Raw genomic sequence first — 20,307 nt, 5'->3', positions numbered from 1 at the left:
GTTTCGCGCTAATATAGCACTCTGCATTTGTAACTATATGTTTAAACAAACCAATCCACACTCTTTTTACAGATATTGAGCCACAATGCAGTAAAAGACATTTCCTGAACATTTTTTTTCTGAGGTGGTCAAGTGTAGCCCTCCCAATGTTTGTCTGCAAGTTCCACTTTCCCTTACTGCTATCTAGAACTGATGGGAACTCCAGCCCAATATATAGAGGATCTGATACATTCCAGCATTGTGAATTCTGCTAGTTTGAAAACAGTGAGCTCTTAAGAGTACAGTGTCTTTCTGGACTGTTATGATGCAGTCACTGAAAACCATGAAATCTGGTGTCATACTAAAGCCTAACATATATCTTTTGTATACTGCAAGTGCATCAGAGGTCCACAAAGACTTATACCAGATAAAAGCAACATCTTTAAATTGCCACAAAATTATTAGCTGGTTTTCCTTTAACAGATTAATACTGCCCCTGCAAGGAAAGTGCTACAATTACTAGCAATTCCAAAAAAAAGTTGTTTTAAAACTGCTAGTCATTTGTGCTGCTTGAAAAGATGTGCTCTTTATTTTCTTGGGCTTCAAATACTGGCAGATTTGACAGCAAACTAAAAGTATTTTATGTTAATGCCCAGCTGTCTTGCACAGTTTCAGCTGCTTTTTGATAAAACCTTGCACTTGGTAAAACCTTCTTTCAAGAGAAATATATCTCAATCAATAACAAACTCTATGTGGCAGAGTAGGCTGAAATAAATTGGCTTTTTTTAAAAAAAAACAACCAAATGATGGGGCTACAAAGTCCCACCACCTCCGCCCACCACCAACTGATGCTCTAGGGTCAAAACAAAGAGGGGAAGCCAGGAAGACAGTTCCATCTTGTCTTCTGTGTCATCAGCTGGAGGCCCCTCCCCTAGTAACATGCTATGCTACTAAAATATTATATATATATATACACACACACACAAACACACACACAATAAATAATAATATATTGTATATACATATAATATTGATATTATAATGTAATACAATATAATACTAATAAAATATAATATTAATTATATATTATATATTACATGTAATATTACTATTAGTAGTAATAGTGGTATAGTACAATATAGTAATATATCATGCTTAAATTGTGCTATGCTAATAATATAATATATTGTATCTAAATATTATTTGTAAGCCACTCTGAGTCCCCTTGGGGTAAGAAGGGGGGAAATAAATGTAGTAAATAAATAAAGGATCAATTTAGACACCATGAAAACAGGCAAGATACTGGATGTGATTAAAAACATTATAGATGTTGACAAAGACACACCCAAGTTTGTAAAGTAGGGATAGGATTGGCCATCTTGTTGTTGTTGAACTCCAACAGATCAAGTCAAAAAGGTGAGTGATGGGGGAAGAAATGAGTTCCAGTCCAATATCTAGAAAGACAATCATTCTTCAATCTGGCTTCAAAGAAATAATACATGGCAACTTCTGAACAGAAATGAGGGGAAGAAAAAAATTAGATTTATAGAAAAACTGACAAAAGAGAAGCTGGAAATCCACCTTTAAAACTAATTTAATGTATACAGTATATGTGGATAGTTTTAGAGTTATAGATAGAGATGTATGTTAAGTAATCGCTGTGTAAGTATGTCTATGTACTCCTTTTGTATTCTTGTTGTGTATTTTAAATTAAAGAATACTTTAAAAAATAGAGAAATGAGGAGCTAAGAAAACTTGCAAACAGAAAATTGACACCACCAAAAATCCACATCACACCAATTTGGTTTGTGCAGCCCTTTATTAGCAACTAAAATAGAAGATATTTGTTGTACAACACGGGTAATAATTGACTATACTGGGAGTTTTATTATATTCTAATACAGGATCTTTTATAAATGCATCTTTTATTAAAAAGCTTCCAACCTTTTTTTGTTTATAACTTGCAAAACTATTCTGAAAGCGGAGTACATGTGCTCAGGTCTGCAGAGTGCAAATCTGGGGATGTGGTAAATGCTTTACATGTTGTATCTGCAAGGACCGTCTGCCACCATACCTTTATAGCCATTGGTTTTTAGAAGTCACAACATTTTGACACCAGCCTTCCTTCCCCTTGTCCTAAACAAGAAAGCATTTTAAAATGAGTTGTAACTAAGGAAGGACTACACCTACTAGAAAAAAGAAGAGTTCTATTAGTTTGAGGTTTCAGTATACCCAAAGACCAGGAACTGCATCTTTGTAAGGGCAAGGCTGGGACCCCATTGAGTGTGCAGGTGTCATCCCTGAGAGGCCAGAGGTTCAGTGGACCATCAGTGCTCCTGCTGCGTAACTCACTGAGCTGTCTTGCCAGTTCCGACACTGGCTTGACTGAGCGTAATTCAAGAATGAGAAACTCATGTTCATGCCATTCTTTTGGAGTTCCGTGATGGCCTAGAGAGGGAAAAGGCAAAAAAACAAATTTCACATTGTTCTAATAGCAATATGAGGTATTTTATACATCTGCAATGGACAGTGCCAAAGGACACTGTTAAAGCAATTCCCTCAGCTGTCACCAAGAAGTGTTATTGTTTGCAGAAAATCCTTCCCCTACTTCATCACACAATCGTGAAAAAAATAGGATGACACTATGACGCGAGGGGGGGGGGGGAGTACCAAAACTGCCACTCCCTAAAGAGCTTTACCTGCTTGCACACCCCCTTTCAGCAAGGGCACATCACTCAACCCGTTTGCTTGTCCATCCATCTACCCAAAGACCCACCCACTACTTAAAGCACTGTGGCCGAGTCGATGGATGGGCACGAAAGTGAGCGGGCAGGTGTGCTGGCTTATGAGCGTGTGAGTGAAACAATGGGTGGATGAGCGAGCCAGTGAGGATAAAGCTGTTTAGAACAGGGCAGCAAGACACATGGAAGGGAACACTATATCATGGTAAATCAAGGGTGCGCCTATTATGAAAGGAATCTTAAAATACCAAAATGAGGATTCAAAAAAGGGTGTGCAACTATTAGGCAATGGCACTATATGATGAAATATGGTATTTTGTTCCCTTAGAATTACAAGGAGAGTATTTCCTGGTATGTATTTTTTTAGCTGTCTAGGAACTTGAGAACATGCAAATGTGAGCAGATCAGTAGGTACCACTCCAGCGGGAAGTTAATGGTGCTCTATGAAGTCATGTTGGCCACATGACCTAGGAGATGTCTACGGACAATGCCAGCTTTTCGTCTTAGACATAGAAATGAGCACCAACCCCCATGTCAGAGGAAACCTTTACTTTTACTTAGGAACTTGAGATCCCTTTTTAGTGTCTATAGCCAATAAACCTAAATTCAAGTATCAACTGAGTGATTGTAGATAGTGAAATAAGCTATTACACTGTGCAAAATGTAAAACATTGTGAAGTTACAGTCAAGCGGTAGTCCTTTTTGAAGCAGGGGCCTGTAAGTCAATAAAGTAATTTTAATAACAAATTTGGTTTCTGCAGTCCTTTATGAGTAATCTACTTAAATCGCAGTTAAAAATTTAGTCATACAAAGAACTTTTTTGAAGCAGGGGTGAATAACTCAGGAAAGTCAGGGAAGCATTTTAAGACCATGGAGTTATTCTTTGGTCATGACTGCTCGTTCTGGCAAAAAAAGCTAAGTGATCAAAAGACCACCTTGTTCTGAACAAAAAGAGGGAGTGCTGTTTACATTTAAAGGGGGGGGGGAGATGGTTTGTTTTATATGATAATTGTGCCCACTTGATACTTCTAGAATTGTAAATCTCCATCTTTTTGTATGTGTGTGTGAAAGAGGTCTGTGAGAAGGTCCCCATTTATAGGCAGAAATGGCCAAAGGCTCTCCTCAATTTCTCACCACAATTAAAACCCTAATCCAGAATTAAACTTACTTCAGAAAAATATTAAAAATGGCAAATCTAATATCCCACAATTCTAGGGAAGTAAAACACTGATACATGATCTCAACCTAGCTGCTAAAATCAAAGTCTAAAGAATGAACATGCCTTAAGGTTGGTACTGTCTTTAGTCTACAGACACTGCAAAGGAAAATCCATGTGGAGAAATCATACACATTTCCAATGTGTATAGGGCAAAGGTCAGTGCTCCACATAACTAACTTAGATATAGAATAGACTATGTGACGAATACATGAAAAGAAAAAAGACACAATTTTGACAGAAAAAAGGATGTTCATAACTAGCAAACCACATATTCCCAGAAGACATATCCTCTAACACAGTGGTTCTCAACCTGAGGGTCCCCAGATGTTTTGGCCTTCAACTCCCAGAACTCCTAACAGCTGGTAAACTTGCTGGGATTTCTGGGAGTTGTAGGCCAAAACACCCGGGGACATACAGGTTGAGAACCACTGCTTTAAAAGCATATTGACAACACTTTTGGAGACGTATGACTGAGGATTAAGAGTAGAATGCAGTTCCTAATGCACCTCCTTTCAAATGCCCCCATGAGACTGTTTTTACTGAGCAGAAATAAATTTCGATATAGGAGCTTGGTTGGCAGAAGTAGCACTTGCAAGGATCAACAGTCTTCTTCCATGTGCCAATTGTCCCCATCATTGTGATGGGAAAGGACTGGAAGCTTCCTCATAACACTTAGTTCTGCTCCAAACTGTGCCAACATCAATCAATGAGGAACCGAAAAATTGGGTGACAGTATCTTTGCAAAGTACTTTAACAAAGAAAAGATGCAATAGCACATTGAAACTACCCCTAAAAGTTAATGGTAGGAGGACACCTTGGAGGTCTTACCATTGCTCAGCTATGGATGGCTACAGCATGTCACAATATTCTTTCCTCCTAAATGAAACTTTTCAAGCTCTCTCAGACTATGACTATGCCATACATATTTCCATAGGCCAGAGCAATAAGAGACTTCAGTTTGTGTATTACAAGTTTCAGAGTTGCTGAATCCATTTAACAACTGTACTTACATTTAGTAAAACCCCAATTGGATGTCTTCCACATATCGTATTATGGTATTTCTTCAAGTAATTGCTAAAGGACACAGGGTCAAGCTGCTCTATAATACTCATACCCTAAAGAGAATATCAAGATATGGTTAATTCTTAGGGTTGCATTCATCCACACATATTTGTATCACATTTATCATGGCTCCAGATGAAGTATATTTTTGAAAAATAAAATCTTTAAAGTGTAGGATGGTAACTTCTTAGATTTCATGGTTAAAACTGTGTTACTGTATCTTAAGAGGTATTAAACACTTTTGATACCTTGTGACACATCAGTTGTGAATAAGAATGATACCAGATTAAAGAACTAGTGGGAAGGCAGCAGCTCTGAAATTTTAGGTATTTTCCAGGTATTAAGAAATATTATTCTAAAATGTAGTGCCAAATCAAAAAAACTAGATAAAGTGGAACGTCTTAGACCTAATGTAACAAAGCCACCTCTTCCCAGAAATTCAAGAATAACTGATATCAAGGCATTTTTACCTTCTGCATACTTAGCAAAATACATAAGCCCTACTAAATAATACTTAAATTACACAAAATTGAACTATACACTAAAAACTAAAATACAAAAAATGAGAAAAGGAAAAATACATGGCTCTCAACTACCCTGTCATAACTGAACCTTATCCAACTTCCTGTATTTTTTTCATAACGTAACAACTTCAGCATCCATATTGATAGCTACCATTCTTCAAATCCTAACACTGATAGACTCCCCCAGTAGTTTCTAAAAATATAACCAATGGTAGCAAATCCTGTTTAAAATTAATGATTTTTCATTGGCCAAAGTCCCAGCAGGAAGAGGTCTGGGTTTGATTGCATTTTAACTTTCAAAATGTCTTGCATTAAATTATGTATCATAATCTAAAACTTCCCTGTTTTATCACAGATGATAAAATGCAGTGTTATCTCCACAACAATGATTTGTACCTTCAAAACTTTTTCCTGATGTTAATTTAGTATTTGCATGAGACCATTCCCCTTTTCTTCTTATCTGTAGATGCCAATGCTTAACCATGAATTCTGCAAGTCAGTTAGATTTTTTTTGCAAGATATTTGTCTCCACAAAATTACTATGCCATGATTGTACTTAATCCAAATCTTTCTCCATGCTACTGATAATAATTTTCCCTGTTTAAAGACTCAAATATCCCTACTCAAAATATATCCTCCCTCTGAGAGGAAACAGTTGCATAATATAAGAAGTGATTCCCTTCTATGGAAACATTTCCCATTTTCCCATTACAAAATCTTCAAACACCTTCAATACCTTAAGTCTTTGTTACAGTAGGGAGCTGACATCTCAGAAGTGAAATGCCTTTATATTACTGAAGTTCTCACCCACATAGCTACTGCAACAGAATTTGTAGTATGTGAAGAACCTACATTGCATCTATCTCTTCAGAGCCTAGCACAGCATGAATCATTCACTTCTGCAGAGTCCTCTGGCACACTGGGGGCTTGAGGAAAGGTCAATGCGGAGTACACATAACGGCAGCGACTGAGAAAAACTAAGCTTCACAACGGCAGCATCTTAAAATGTCACAGTGTCAGTACCATATTACAGCCGGTTATACTGTTTTGGTTAAGACCCCAAAATAAGCTGAATCCTCAAAGCTTCAAATTCCTTTTAAAGCCCTTCAAATAATCACAAGGCCTTTCTGGGATCCCAGAAAGCTCTGCAGCAGCATTTCTGCTCTAAGGTAGAAAGCTGAGTTGACACTTCCAGCAAGTTAGGCTTTTTGCTGTTGTTTGAACTGAGAAAATTAAATAATCTCTAACCCACATTGACGTGACTGAAATACCTGAACATGTACAAAAGACAACCTCTATAAGTTATAACTATTTTGTCCTGAAATAATCTTAGATTCTGGTAATAATTCAGTTGTGGGGAAGACAACAAAAAGGCACTGAAGTAGCTGATTTGTACCCTTGTGGTTTCTAGAGTAATAAGGCATGAGATGAATGTCAAAATTACTCCAACTCAAAAACAATTACCATATTTCATCGCATAATCACATTCTTATCCCCTTGGGGCGGAGGGGATGTGCAAGTATTTTGTGAGGAAATTTTTTGTAACTGCCAGCTGATGGAAACCCCACAGTTGCAAAGCCACCTGTTTGTCTACCGGCAAGAACCAAGAGGCCTCCCTTGGCTGCTCCACATAAAGGTATTCATAGGTAGAATAGGTAAAAAAAAACTATCATAGTAAGGAGAAATGAACACTGTCCTTTCTGAGCAGCTTGTTGTGATTCTAACAATTTTGCATGTCTCTTTTATTGCTCTCTTCCTGAGAGACAGAGAATATTTCCTTCTATTTTTATTGGGTTTTGCTTTCTACTTGCATTTAATCTACCTTTTATCTATTCTACCTAAGAAAGTCCATACCTGGATCCAAAAAGGGGAGTGCAACTATTATGCAATGGCAACTATTATATGATGAAATCTGGTGATTTCTTTTTAAAATTATTGAAGTTTAACCCTAAATGTGTCACAATGCATGTTTGCTACAAAGACACTTTTTTAAATAAGAAATTTCCATCCCCATTTCTTCTCTTTGGATCCTAGATGGTTTTCTAGATGCTTCAGATTAAATTTTCACTGTGGGAAGTATTTGAAATAATATTTCCCCCATCTTTCAGATGCCCAAATTCAACAGGCCTACCTTACTTCTCACCTGAACAAAACAGCTACTTTCTTGCCACTTTAAGAAACAGCTGCATCACTTCTTGGTTGACAAGATGGCACCAGTTCCTGCTCACTATAATAGCCTGTTTTTTCCCAATCCCATGAATTATGGTAACTTGCAACTTAATGAACTCATAACTAATGGAACATTGTGTTAAATGGGAATTCATTTAACATACAGTGACTTATGCTCTGATATAAGTTACAATGTATTCAAAGTAGAGAGGACACACTAAAATACCAGAAACTGACATTAAGAAGTAACACTTACCATTTTATCTAGGTGTTCAATAGATCTATAGATCTCTCCTTGAGACTCATCATAGTAACTGTATCTGAACCTCTGGCCTTCAACAGAAAAAAATCCACACAAATTAAAAATCAAATAACTAGGCAACAAATAAAATGTATAAACAAACAAACATTTTCCTGGTACATGCTGGCCATAGCATATCTGGCATCTGTTTAAACTATCAAAAAGATTAAATCTCATTCAGACCTGCCCGGCTTTGAATTTTTCAGGGGAAGTCAATGCATGCTAGATGTGGAAAAAATTGTAAAACACTAGCATTTCTATACTGTACTATAAGTTCGGTATTAAGTGGTAAGCATGGATAGGAAATATATGAAAACTGAAAAAGAGAGCTCGATGAACTGAGCTCCTAAAAGATACTAAATGATTGGTGGAAGTAGAGATGGGTGTCAGATAGAATTAGTATTTGTATGGAGGAAGATATTTCTAGAGAGAAGAGGATGAGAGATTATTAGAGGGGTCTGTTGACCTTAAAAACAGTTTACGAGAGGCATAATAAGATAAAAGAAAATTTAATTGCAAATGCATATAGGGTGGAATTACAGCGAAATAAGTTGCATATAATAAAATTGTATCTATTACTTAATAAAAACATGCTAACAACTTGATCACTGTACTTATGTTAAGAACCTCACTGCAACCAAAAACACAAAAATATAAAGGCAGTGGACCCAAGTGGGGTTTTATCTATGGCAACATCACTCTAAGAAGTCTACTAGGCTTAGTGTTTGGTGGGAAAAGGTTCAAACTGGCAAGAGTTACATCTGGCTCTGCTTAATTGCCTTGGCCCTGCACCATACCTTTAGCCCCACCTACTGTTAGAAGTCAACACATCAGACTCATTCAAAATTGGAATTTTGTTTCTAGGCTTCGTGAAAGCTCCATCCCTACATTAAATACTTCTTTAAAATAGAAAATCTTTTTTAAAAATTGCAACAGAGATTTTTTAAAAGTCTGTTACTTTATAGTAGTACAATGTTTGAGATAGAACCGTGATTTTCTCAATTTTTAAAATACTACAATAGCCACTGATATTTTAAAGAAACATATCATCCACCCAGCTTTACCCCAGCAGTGCCGAGTCTAATAAGACTCGGAAAGAATTCAGAAAAAAATGAGTTCACAGGTGCATGATTCTTTTATTGGCTTTGCCATTTGAACCTGAGTAGAGAGTGAAAAGTATGGACAAGGATTTTCCAATATAAATTTGTGATTCAAAATTTGAATAAAACTTGATGAACTTTATCCTTCTTAAGTGACTGGTTGCAAAGGAAAAATTCTTACTATACTGTTAACACATTTCTTTAGGACAATAAATTCTTAAGTCAAAGTGTGTTAATTTGCTCTCTCATTTAAGTACTCTTTGCTCTATTTGTCAATATGTATAGAAATACCAAATTCAGCTTCAATTTATCTAAACAGGTTTGTCAATCAACAAATATTCTAATTTTAAACACATTTTTGTGAACCTATGTGCAAATATATGTAATCAGAGCTCGTAACTATTAACACGATTTAACTTACCCCAATGGCAGAAGTCAGATGAAACCACAAAGAGATTACAAGGATCTGCTAAATATTTGCTGAAGAGTTTTCCAAATTCCTGTTCTTTTGTCTCACTTAGTGCTCCAACCAACACAGGAACAATGGTAAACTCATCCTTATGGCTTAATGAAGGGAAAAAGCAGCTGGTATTTATATAGATCCGGGACATACATAGTGCCTTGCTAAATTTTACCCTTGTCATTCTGTTTGTGCTGTTCCCAAAAAAATTAAGCAAGTGGTATTTTAAAAACAACACTATGATTTGCCATCATACTCTCCACCTAGTTTTTTTAAATTTTGCAACAGTATGGATGTTAACCTTAAAAAACATAATGAAATACATGAGCAAACTAAACTCTTTTTTGAATGCTACACAATCATACTAATAATTCTATCTCAGCACCATTGCTCTGTGCTCAGAAAAGTGTGTATATGGTTATCTAAGAGCTTCAAAAGGGTACTCCAACCTTTAAAGCAGTGTAATATTACAAAGCAGTACACTGAAGGTAGAAACACAATCAAAATATTTAGAATCAGCATCAGAATATTCTGTATTTAATGGGTTACTTTTTCCACAACCTTATTTGCATTGAACAAAATATTTTTATTTCATTTTTCACTGTCTCATTCACATATAAATAATTTTTATTGTAATCTCTATTTGACAAGATAGAAAGTTTTACAAGATTTGTGTTCCCTGTAATGGAGATATGGTTTATGAAACAAAATAAGGCACTGTCATTATTTCTGCCTATTGCTCCAGGGAGGATAGCCATTGATGGGCTAAACTAACCAGGTGTAAGAAAGCTAAGTGGACTGTCAAGCTCCATGTCCTAACAGAAGTACCCTTCTCGTTTCTATTCTTCTAACCCTCAACCTCTCTATGTTTCTAAAAGTTTCCATTGAAGGGGGGGATGATGATGATGACACAGATTCAAATGTTCAAAACTGTAAAGATATTATAAGCATAAAATCCAAGTATGTAATTATATATATGATACATCTTTTAAATAGATACCTTTCCATGGCTTTAGCAGTATAAGGCAAATGCATTTCAATACTGTGTTCATCTTCGTCTGTTTGCAGAGACATGCGTTCAAACATTCCAGTTTTCCACAGTTCTGCATAAACTGAAACATTTCAAATATATTAGACTTGATTAATGATAAACAGAAGCAAATTATAGAAAATTGTAATTATAGCTTTTGCTTTAAGATTTTTTTTGAGCAAAAAAATCATTTTATGTACTGAGAACAATGTTAATCAATGGAGAGAAGTTAATACCAAAACAATAAGCCTATTACACAATATTTTCTTATGGTGAAAATAGCAACTCCTACTATGGATACAGGCAGTCCCCAAGTTACAAGCCAGATAGGCTCTGTAAGTTTGTTCTTAAGTTGAATTTGTATGCAAGTCAGAACAGTGTAACTGCAGCCAAAATATGCATCATTTAGCTTTGGATAGCATAGGGAAGGGTTAATAACCCTGTGATGTTTGTTTTGCTGTCTGTGCCCCGTTCAGAAAATTTCACCTCAATTTCTGTCTCTGTGACAACTGGATCTTTTCCCATATAATTTTTATTGCAATGTGATAACTGTATTTTGTAAAAATGGCTTGTTGGGGAAACAAGGATTGGTAAGGAAGCTTTAGCTGAGACACCTTTTAACCATGATAATTCTTACAGGATTGTTTCCCTTTAGAGGGATAGATTTCTCTCACTTCCGGTTGTCTCACCCCCATTCTTAACTATAAGTTGTTTGTAAGTAACTACAGAAAGTAGTGGTTGCTGGCATTGCGAAGTGTCAATTCAATTCTTGCTTAAGGCTGCACTCTTACAAATCAAGCTCCTTTAGTTCTAGAGTGGCAAGCTGCCACCCAATCAACTGTTTATAAAGACCTTGATGAAACATGAAAATTAATGTCTTAACCCAGATAAAAGCTAGGGCTCTACACAGTGTGTGTGGGCTTTCAGAATAGTTGGTGGAAGCCCAAGAAAAAAGACGGAAGCATTCCAATTAACTGCTTTTCTACTAAATGCTAAGCAATGCTCTTAACAGTGTGAACTACAAGGCCTTTTTGGAAAACAGGGTGTTTTTCATTGACTTCTGAGAACCTATTCTGCTAGACTAATTCAACTATGCTGAATCTGGAAAATCACAGATCCCAAGTTGATTGCTTGAATGGAGACTGAGAATTCAGACTGGGTTGATCTGTTGTTTTCTCAGTTCTTTGGATATCAGTCAAAATGCAAGACCACAAAGATAGCCATGAATTAACAGCTTCCTAAGAAATACAATTACCCTTTTGATCAATTCGAAGATCATATAGGGGTGTTCTATATATATCCACACTGGAAAGTGCACATCGGGAGAGGGGCACATGATGGGAAGGCCCAAGGATGAAGATTCGCCGTCTAAAAATGATTAATATAAAAAGTGCAATATTAGCTAATGCTCTCTTCCTTGATAGCTAAACAGAGGAGAAAAGCTCTACTATAAAAATGTGAACTTTTTTGTGCAAATACACACACACACACACATGCCTATGCCTTGAGTAAGGACATTTCATACCTGAAAGGTGGGAGGAAAAAGGACTAAAAGTAGGATGACTTTGTGTTATCTATATTTTACCTTACCTTGTAGTGTCATTGACAATCAATACGGAATTGGGTAGAAAGTCAGGCATGTGAATTAAGAATGTTGAGCACAGTTCAAAGTAATTCTGAACACATTCACACAAGGAGAACACTATCTATGTAATAAAAATCACCTAATTCTTCTTCATATGCATATTTATTTGAATGATATGGATCCAATAAAATTTCACAATTTGTTGGCAACAATAGTGAAAGTGATGTATGAATGAAGAAAGAATCAGGAGAAGAAATGGGGCACACATGTTGCAATGCTGTGCTTTTGGTACTGAAGATCCATGAAACATTAAACTGAGAGTTGGGTAACTTCCCAAGATTTCCACAAAGATTTTGGTCATTTGAGGAGGGGGAGGAGTGGGTGCCTCTCCCAGGTTCACCAAGGAAAGATTTGTGGCACCTGGGCCTGGGATAGAATCTGTTGAAATAAATTTCTATGGCACTAAGTGTAACAATTTCTCATGCAACTTACGTGATTGAAGGATCCACTTGTTTATAAGCATGAGCTGCACAAGACCCACAGTAAGTATAACCTGCATGTCTACCAAAAACAGACAGAACAATGTAATTAATTTCAGTATCTCTGCATAGAGACAGCCTCTTTATTCATATGTATTCAGACAAATTATTTAGGAAGGAATTGGCAAGTTGTATATATTCAAACCACACTGGAAACATCTCAAAGCAATAGCAAAATGACCAACATGGAAGAGTGAAAATCAAGGAACAGGTCAGCCTACTTTAGCTAGCAGATGCATGCACATCACTAGTAGAAAACCTGCGGCTGGCAGGTCTGATCAAACACATCAGGCATCTATATTCAGGCTTGCCCTTTCAAAAATCATGGGTAAGCTGAAGTCCTTTAGGAATCCCACAGGGGTAGGGGAAGTTTGTTCCTTCATCAACCACTGTCTTAAAGCAATCCCTGGATTTTAAAGCAACCCTTTTACATTTCTGCATCTCTTAGCTATTTGTTAAGCAGCAGGGAGGAAAGAGAAGTCATAGAATCATAGAATAATAATTCTAAGTCATGGAAAAGTTTGAATTTCTCTCTTTAGAATCCCACCTCCCCTGCTAAAGAAAGAACTAAGCCAGTGTTATTCAGCCAGATGGGACTGGCAAGGCAGAGTATCATGTCCCTACTTCATCAGCTGGCATGGAAACAATCTGGACTGACAAAATGCCTTCAGCTTTGTCACAATTTAGCATTTTCCTGGACAATGGTCTCAGAGGCTGTGAAAATGGTGTAGAAAGTTTAATCTACTATTCTTTGTGATCTCCACCTTCCACAGAAATACTGTTGAAGGGAGAAAAAAACCCCAGATACTGGGTGGATGTGAACAGGTGAATGTTTGCTGGAAGAATACATACAAATGTGAGAAGTGATTTCAATGGAACTAAGTGCGTTTAAAGAAACTGCACCCAAAATATCAACTGATGAGGAAAATTAGAAAAGAAGAACTGTGATGAAGGTCTCAATGCCTTTCCCCATGTTTGAGGGTGAGTTCTCAACTCAGTCCTTTTTACAATGCTCAACATGCTTTAGGGTCAGAAATAAAGAACTTACGGTGCAATAATGGCTCTAGCAGGTCTTTTTGTAGACTGTACTTGGGAAAGCCAACCTTCTAGTTGAGCACTCAGCTGAGGTCCTAAACATTGAAAAATATTTAAATAAATAGTGACATCAACAATCCACCTTCAAAATGGCATCTGTCATTTTACTGCTACCTTATAGCTTGAAATGCATTACTCTAAATCAGGGGTCCCCAAACTAAGGCCCAGAGGCCACATGCGGCCCATCAAAGCAATTTATCCGGCCCCTGCAGCAGCAGCTCCCTCCTCCTCCGCCGAGGAAGGTGCATGTGGCACAGGATAGGAGGGAAAGGCGGGCACCTTTCCCATCTCTTCCCTCGCCTGGTGTGTGTCTTCCAAAGCTTTGCTTGTTTATAATGGTCTTTTAATTATTATTTAATTAATAATTAATTATTAAGGGGTGCTTTGCTAGTGCTTTTGGTGCACAAAGGCAAAAGGAGGTTGGACTAAATGGCCCAAGGGGTCTCTTCCAACCCTCTTTATTATTTTTAATATGATTATGATTAACATTGAGGCTGTATTTATTCCTGTTTTGTTTTTTTTTACTTCAAAATGAGATGTGCAGTGTGCACTGCATAGGAATTTTTTCATAGTTTTTAAAAAAAACTATAGTCCATCCCTCCAACAGTCTGAGGGTCCGTGAACTGGCCCCGTTTAAAAAGTTTGGGAACCCCTGCGCTAAATGGTATGAGCAACTGCCTACCCAAGTATGGGCTGACATATGGCCTTCATCAGATATAAAAGGGGCGCATCTTCCCACATTCTCAGCTTTACAAAAATATAACAGGAATGTCCTCATACCCTCAAAGAGCCATAGGGGAATTTGTGGACCTTTCTGTCCTGTGTGGAGACCTTTCTTCAAGAAGATAGTGAACTAAAGTCATTTCTATTTATGGGGAAAGGATTCCATCATCCTGAAGGAGATCTAGATGGTAGAATTCATAAAAGGACCTATATGAGCTGCACTTTGCCCATCCTGCGCCAAACAATACAAATTATTCTGAAGACAAACATGCATATTAATTCACAGAGAGCCATGACAGAAATAAATGAGTCATTCTAAAGTAAAAATTATACACAACCCATGTTTTACATACTGAAGGGCAAGAGTATCTTGGGTCTCACACTGTGACTGACTTCACATTTGTACCACCCATTGTGTGTACATTCCTTCAAATAGCTTGTTGACTTACAGTGACCCTGTGCACTTTATAAGGTTTTCTTAGGCAAGAAATAGACTGAGATGCTTTTGTCAGTTCCCTCCTGACATCTAGCTTACAGCATCTGCTATGTGTTGATGGTTTCCCATCCACCTATTAGCCAGAGCTGACCCTACTGGGCTTCCAAAATCAGACAGTATCTGATTTTACACTTGGAATTTTGATCAGTCAGAAAGCATAACTATAACAGACAAACATCTGGTGCAGATATAATGTTACTGAGCCATTTGAAGGATATAAGGAGCACCAGCTGAGCTTCATGCTGTTCAACATGTTCAGCATTATTGCAAATCGGAGCTTGGAATTAACACAAACCTAAGCATGCTGAGAAAGGATAGCAGCAGCCTCCTATGGGGCATTCCCAGTTTCTATATCGGGGTTAAAAACAGAGCACGTAAAAGTATATGTGAGTTCCTCCATACTTTTGGGGAGTGTTTGACAATGATTCATAGTTGGCCCGTAAGAAGGAAATTTTCTACCTATATTGCAACCAAGCTGCACTTTTAACATCTTTCTCTTAGGGAGAATTTACATTTCGATGATACCCTCTCCAATGTTTTTGCAACACTGTAATGAGTTGCCTGCTATAACTAGTTTATCAAGAGCAACTGCTGCCAAGAAGTCTAGAAAAGACTGCTTCATTAGCAAACTAAGTTCTAAGTACTTGCTAAAACACATTACAGACAATTAAAAAGCAGGTGATGAGTATTGTAAGAAGTGTGAGAATCCAACATATCATTGAATATTAATAAGGAAAGTTAAACACAAAATGTTGGAAGTGATAACTTGTTTAATGGCCTAACCATGACTACTACTTTGAACATATACATGGATACAAAATACAATTAATGAAATGTTTATATGCACAACACCAAGCATTAATGTTCATCCAAGATTTATCTGATTTTCCCACTCTCTTCATTTTGCTCAGTTTCTGGATTTTGTTGCTAGAAAAGCAGGTGACTCCCAGAAATTATGATTATAACTTCTATCTTGTTTTCTATGACTTTTTGTAGGCAAAAATCATATGTCCCTTATGTTGTCAGTGGACACTTTGCAATAAAAATAGACCAATACTAAAGGTATGATCTTATGCAGTTTTCTCAGAAGACTCCATTATATTCAATACAGTTTAAATGTAATTCAACTGAAAACTGAAGTATCATAATCCTCACACCCACTTATTAGTGTTGCAGGAAGCAGTCACTTTATCTTGTAAAAAATTAAACTGTATATTCGCACAGATCGAACCTTTTGCATTCTGTGAACCCTTGGTTTATGTTTGAACCCCATGCATCTAATGAAGTGGGATCTAGTTTATGAAAACATGAGCCACAACAAACAATACTCTCCAAAAAGCCATATTTCCACATTTTTAGAGTATGGCAGTTAATAAGCAGTTATTCCACTAAAATTATCTTGCAAGTAAACTCATGTAAGGTTTCTCTGTAAAGCAAGCAGGCTGCTCCAGCAAACCCGTCTAGCCAGAGTGTTTAGTATTGTCATGCTGCCAACTCCCAGGAGTGGAGAATATATTTATTCTGTAATGCATCCAGCAAACCTGCCCACAGTGAAACACTGAAATAATTTCAAGCCAATTCCTCTACCAACCAAAGGTTGTGATTTGCGAAACTAGCACTCAAGCAGTTCTGCTCATGCACCCTGATTTGGCATGTCATACCACTGGGAGAGGGACAATACATTTTCCCATTGCTTTCACATACTTGCTTCTCTCGTTCCACATCCACAATGGATCCAGTGGCTAGCATGGACACATGAAAAAGGTCTGCTTGTTTCATAGAAGTTCAGAGGGACTCTCCATTTTATTCCATTTGAATTCTGTGTTCAGACATTTGCTTATTCCTATGACGCTGATACACCCTTCTATGCCCCTTCTCCAATAAGGTGGGTTATTGTTTGTTTGTTTGTTTGTTTCTTCCTTTTTGGGAGGAAATGAAAATTGTAGTCGCTTGAAGCAATTCAATTCAATTTACACAAGAAGCAATTCAATTTACGAGAAATTACCCATTCTAACCAGCAGAGGGCATTTATGCACACTACTTCCTCAGCAGACTGGGAGAAACAAAAGGGGAGAAATATGGTGACAACTGCTCCAGCTCCTATCTGTTCTTATTTTAGATGGCACTGGGGAGCAACTGGCATTTAGATGCCCAGCTAAAAGTAATATCTCTCAGCAACATTTTCTATCTGTGTATGGCTTTTTAAAAAAAGGTATTTTCCCCAATAGTGATTCAATCCTTGGTTAGATCTCAGACCATAACTATGTGGTTTTATATGTTCTCGTGATATATTGCCCCTTTGGGGCTGAGATAAAGATGACAGGCTAGACAAGATGCCTACCAGCTCCATCCGGGAGTTGTGACTCTTGCTTTCCCACAATCCATTTCTTCCCCCCCCCCTCCCTTGCATTACCCCAAATGACCCCCTTTCATTCACACACTTCCTATCTTTGTGGGTTCTTTAGCTTTGCATGAAACCACCAGGGGATTTTCCCCCCTCCTTTTTCCATTGGCTCTTTTTCTGAGGCACCTCAAGTGACAGAAAGGCACTAACAGGTTTTCTCAAAGGGAAGAGATAAAAAGGAGAAAGGGGGGGAGAGGAGAGAGATTTCCCCGGATGCAGCAGCAGCAGCCTTCCTCCAAATCCCCTGAATCCAGCCTCCGCTGGCCTAGCAGCCCAGGATGGGAGGAGGAGGGGAAAGAAAGAGGGCAAAGAAAGCAAAGGGAGCTTCGAGAGAAAATATTTCACAGCGCTGGCTCAGTTAAAGGATCAAGCAAGGGGAACACTCCTTGTGATGGCCTCTATGGCCCTTCCTGTCACACCAGAGGCAAAATGGAGGCCCCTCCAAAGCCTCCATGGAAGACAAGGCCAGCTAGTTCTGCCTCACAACGCCCTCTTCTTTCTCTTCAGCCATCAGCGAGGAAGATTAGCCACACAAGCACACACAGCGCTGAGTCTCACTGCTCCCTAAAGGCCACCAGCCTCAGAATACACTGATTTAATCCCTACACAGAATACACCCTATAGGAATTAATGCAGTTTGACAGTACTGTAACTATGTGTTGTCGAGGGCTTTCATGACGGGAATCACGGGGCTGCTGTGAGTTTTCCAGGCTGTATGGCCATGTTCCAGAAGCATTCTCTCCTGACATTTTCCCCACACCTATGGCAGGCATCCTCAGAGATTGTGAGGTTTGTTGGAAACTAAGCAAGTGAGGTTTATATATCTGTGGAAGGTCCAGGGTGGGAGAAAGAACACTTGACTGTCAGAGGCAAGTGTGAATGTGGAAATTAATCACCTTGATTAGCACTGAAAATCCTTGCACCTTCAAAGTCTGTCTGATTCCTGCCTGGGGGAATCCTTTTGTTGGGCGGTCTTAGCTGGCCCTGATTGTTTCATGCCTGGAATTCCCCTGTTTTTGGAGTGTTGTTCTTTATTTACCTTTTTAAAAATACTGGTAGCCAGATTTGGTTCATTTTCATGGTTTCCTCCTTTCTGTTGAAATGGCCCACATGCTTGTGGATTTCAATGTGGGCGAAATGTCAGGGGAGAATGCTTCTGGAACATGGCCACACAGCCCAGAAAACTGAGCCCATGAAAGTCTTCGACAGCACTGTAACTGCCATGGAATCCTGAGATTTGTACTTTGACAAGGCCATGACTCTTTCCTTCTCCTGTCAAAGCCCGAGGGAGCCTCACCGAACTACAAATCCCAGCATCCCACAGCGTTGGCTAAATTTACACCAGGCCTGGGGAAACCTGGGCCTTCTAGGTGTTTTGGACTGCAACTCCCACCATTCCTAACAGCCTCAGGCCCCTTCCTTTCCCTGAGGGGGGAAAGGAAAGGGGCCTGAGGCTGTTAGGAATGGTGGGAGTTGCAGTCCAAAACACCTGGAGGGAGGGCCCAAGTTTCCCCAGGCCTGGTCTACTCCGACCATACAACGCAGTGCTCCCTACCTGAGGCCGTGTACCAGCTTCCGGCGTGGCTGGCCTCCCGGCAGAGCACTCGGTTGGACATCTTGGCGCCGGAGCCGCCTATGGTGTTGCGGGGCCGGGAGAAGAAGGGAGCCGGGTCGCCGCAATCCCCCGGCAGAGCCAAAGCCCCCGCGAGGGGGACAAAGGCGGAGGCTCGGAGGAGAAGCAGTAGCAGCAGCAGCGCCCGCCTCCGTCAGAGCCCCGGAATGAACAGGCGGCCGCCGCCGGGTTTGGCCTAACTCGGCTCCTGTGGCAGAAGCACCAAGACACAGCGTGGCTTTCCATTGGGCGCCGGGGAGCAAAGCCCCCTTGCCCATTGGGCAGCGCTTCCCCCTGTTCGCCCGATGGCTCCAACCGTTGGTTAGAACTCCGGAAAGCGGCCTTGCTATTGGAGGAATTGCGAGAAAGGGCGGGACCTCTTCGGATTGGTCGGGCGGAGTTGCCGTGGCGATGGCTTCTGGCAGCGTTGATTGGCGGGGTTGTGTCTCTGAGGTGAAGGAGAGAGAGGAGGCAGAGGTTGGCTCTGGAAAAGGAAGGGCGGGGCCAAAGCGGGCGAGGAAGGGGCGGGGCCAAGGTGGCCTGGAGGCGGCGCATCCTTTTCATGATAGGAATCTGTGCTCCTCAACAAGCAAATAAGGAACTCTGCTTCCGCAGTTGGTGTCATGGCAGTTGTCCGCCTCTAGGTGCACTTACATTTCACAATTATTGCTGGTTGACACCACTTTAACTGTCATGGCTCAAGGCATTGAGCCTTTTTTGCCACAGAATGCCAGTGCCTCATTAAATTACAAATCTCATGGATATGGGGTTCGTTTTGTGGCACAATAATGTTATGGTTGGAGTCCCGCTGACCAAAAAGTCTGTGGTTCGAATCTGTGGAGTATAGTGAGCTCCCGCTGTTAGCCCCAGCTTCTGCAAACCTAGCAGTTTGAAAACATGCAAATGTGAGTAACGCTCCATGCAGTCATGCCGGCCACATGACCTTGGAGGTGTCTACGGACAACACTGGCTCATCAGCTTAGAAATGGAGATGAGCACCAACTCCCAGAGTCGGACACAACTAGACTTACGGTCAGGGGAAAACCATTACCTTTACCTAATGTTATGGTCTGTATAACGACCAAGTGGCAACAGTAAGAACAGACCATGGAACAACAGATTGTGTTGTGACTGCACCTTCGGGGATTATGGTTGATGGTGATGGAATTCGAAGAGGAAGAAAAAACCCTCGTGATGAGGGTTCACTGGAGGAGTTGCGCAGGAAGCGACTTAGAGAGCTATTTATCCTCTAGACTGGCTCACTATCT

At 39.4% G+C, this 20,307-nt stretch overlaps 1 protein-coding gene across 3 annotated transcripts; it reads right to left on the bottom strand.

The window, feature by feature from the left end:
• Positions 1–1,779: 1,779 nt before the first annotated feature.
• On the bottom strand, positions 1,780–19,115 carry memo1 (mediator of cell motility 1). 3 transcript variants are annotated; one of them, XR_010004095.1, is made up of 10 exons: positions 18,983–19,115; positions 13,758–13,839; positions 12,663–12,731; positions 11,841–11,953; positions 10,556–10,667; positions 9,517–9,659; positions 7,951–8,027; positions 4,950–5,054; positions 2,212–2,427; positions 1,780–2,115 (listed from the first exon to the last, which is right to left on the bottom strand). XR_010004095.1 is itself a non-coding variant. In XM_003215938.4 (9 exons), the coding sequence occupies exons 1-9, from the start codon at positions 19,041–19,043 to the stop codon at positions 2,296–2,298; spliced, it is 894 nt and encodes a 297-aa protein (XP_003215986.1). In that variant the 5' UTR covers positions 19,044–19,115; the 3' UTR covers positions 1,780–2,295. The 3 variants fall into 3 exon arrangements, 2 of the variants coding, with proteins under 2 accessions (XP_003215986.1, XP_062830764.1); XM_003215938.4 differs by having other exon boundaries at positions 1,780–2,427; XM_062974694.1 differs by lacking the exons at positions 9,517–9,659; positions 13,758–13,839; positions 18,983–19,115 and having other exon boundaries at positions 1,780–2,427; positions 12,663–12,729.
• Between the last annotated feature and the right edge of the window lie 1,192 nt (positions 19,116–20,307).

The sequence above is a fragment of the Anolis carolinensis genome, chromosome 1, assembly GCF_035594765.1.
Source record: "Anolis carolinensis isolate JA03-04 chromosome 1, rAnoCar3.1.pri, whole genome shotgun sequence".
In the NCBI taxonomy this organism is placed as follows: Eukaryota; Metazoa; Chordata; class Lepidosauria; order Squamata; family Dactyloidae; genus Anolis; species Anolis carolinensis.
This window is presented reverse-complemented; position numbering and strand designations above follow the sequence as displayed.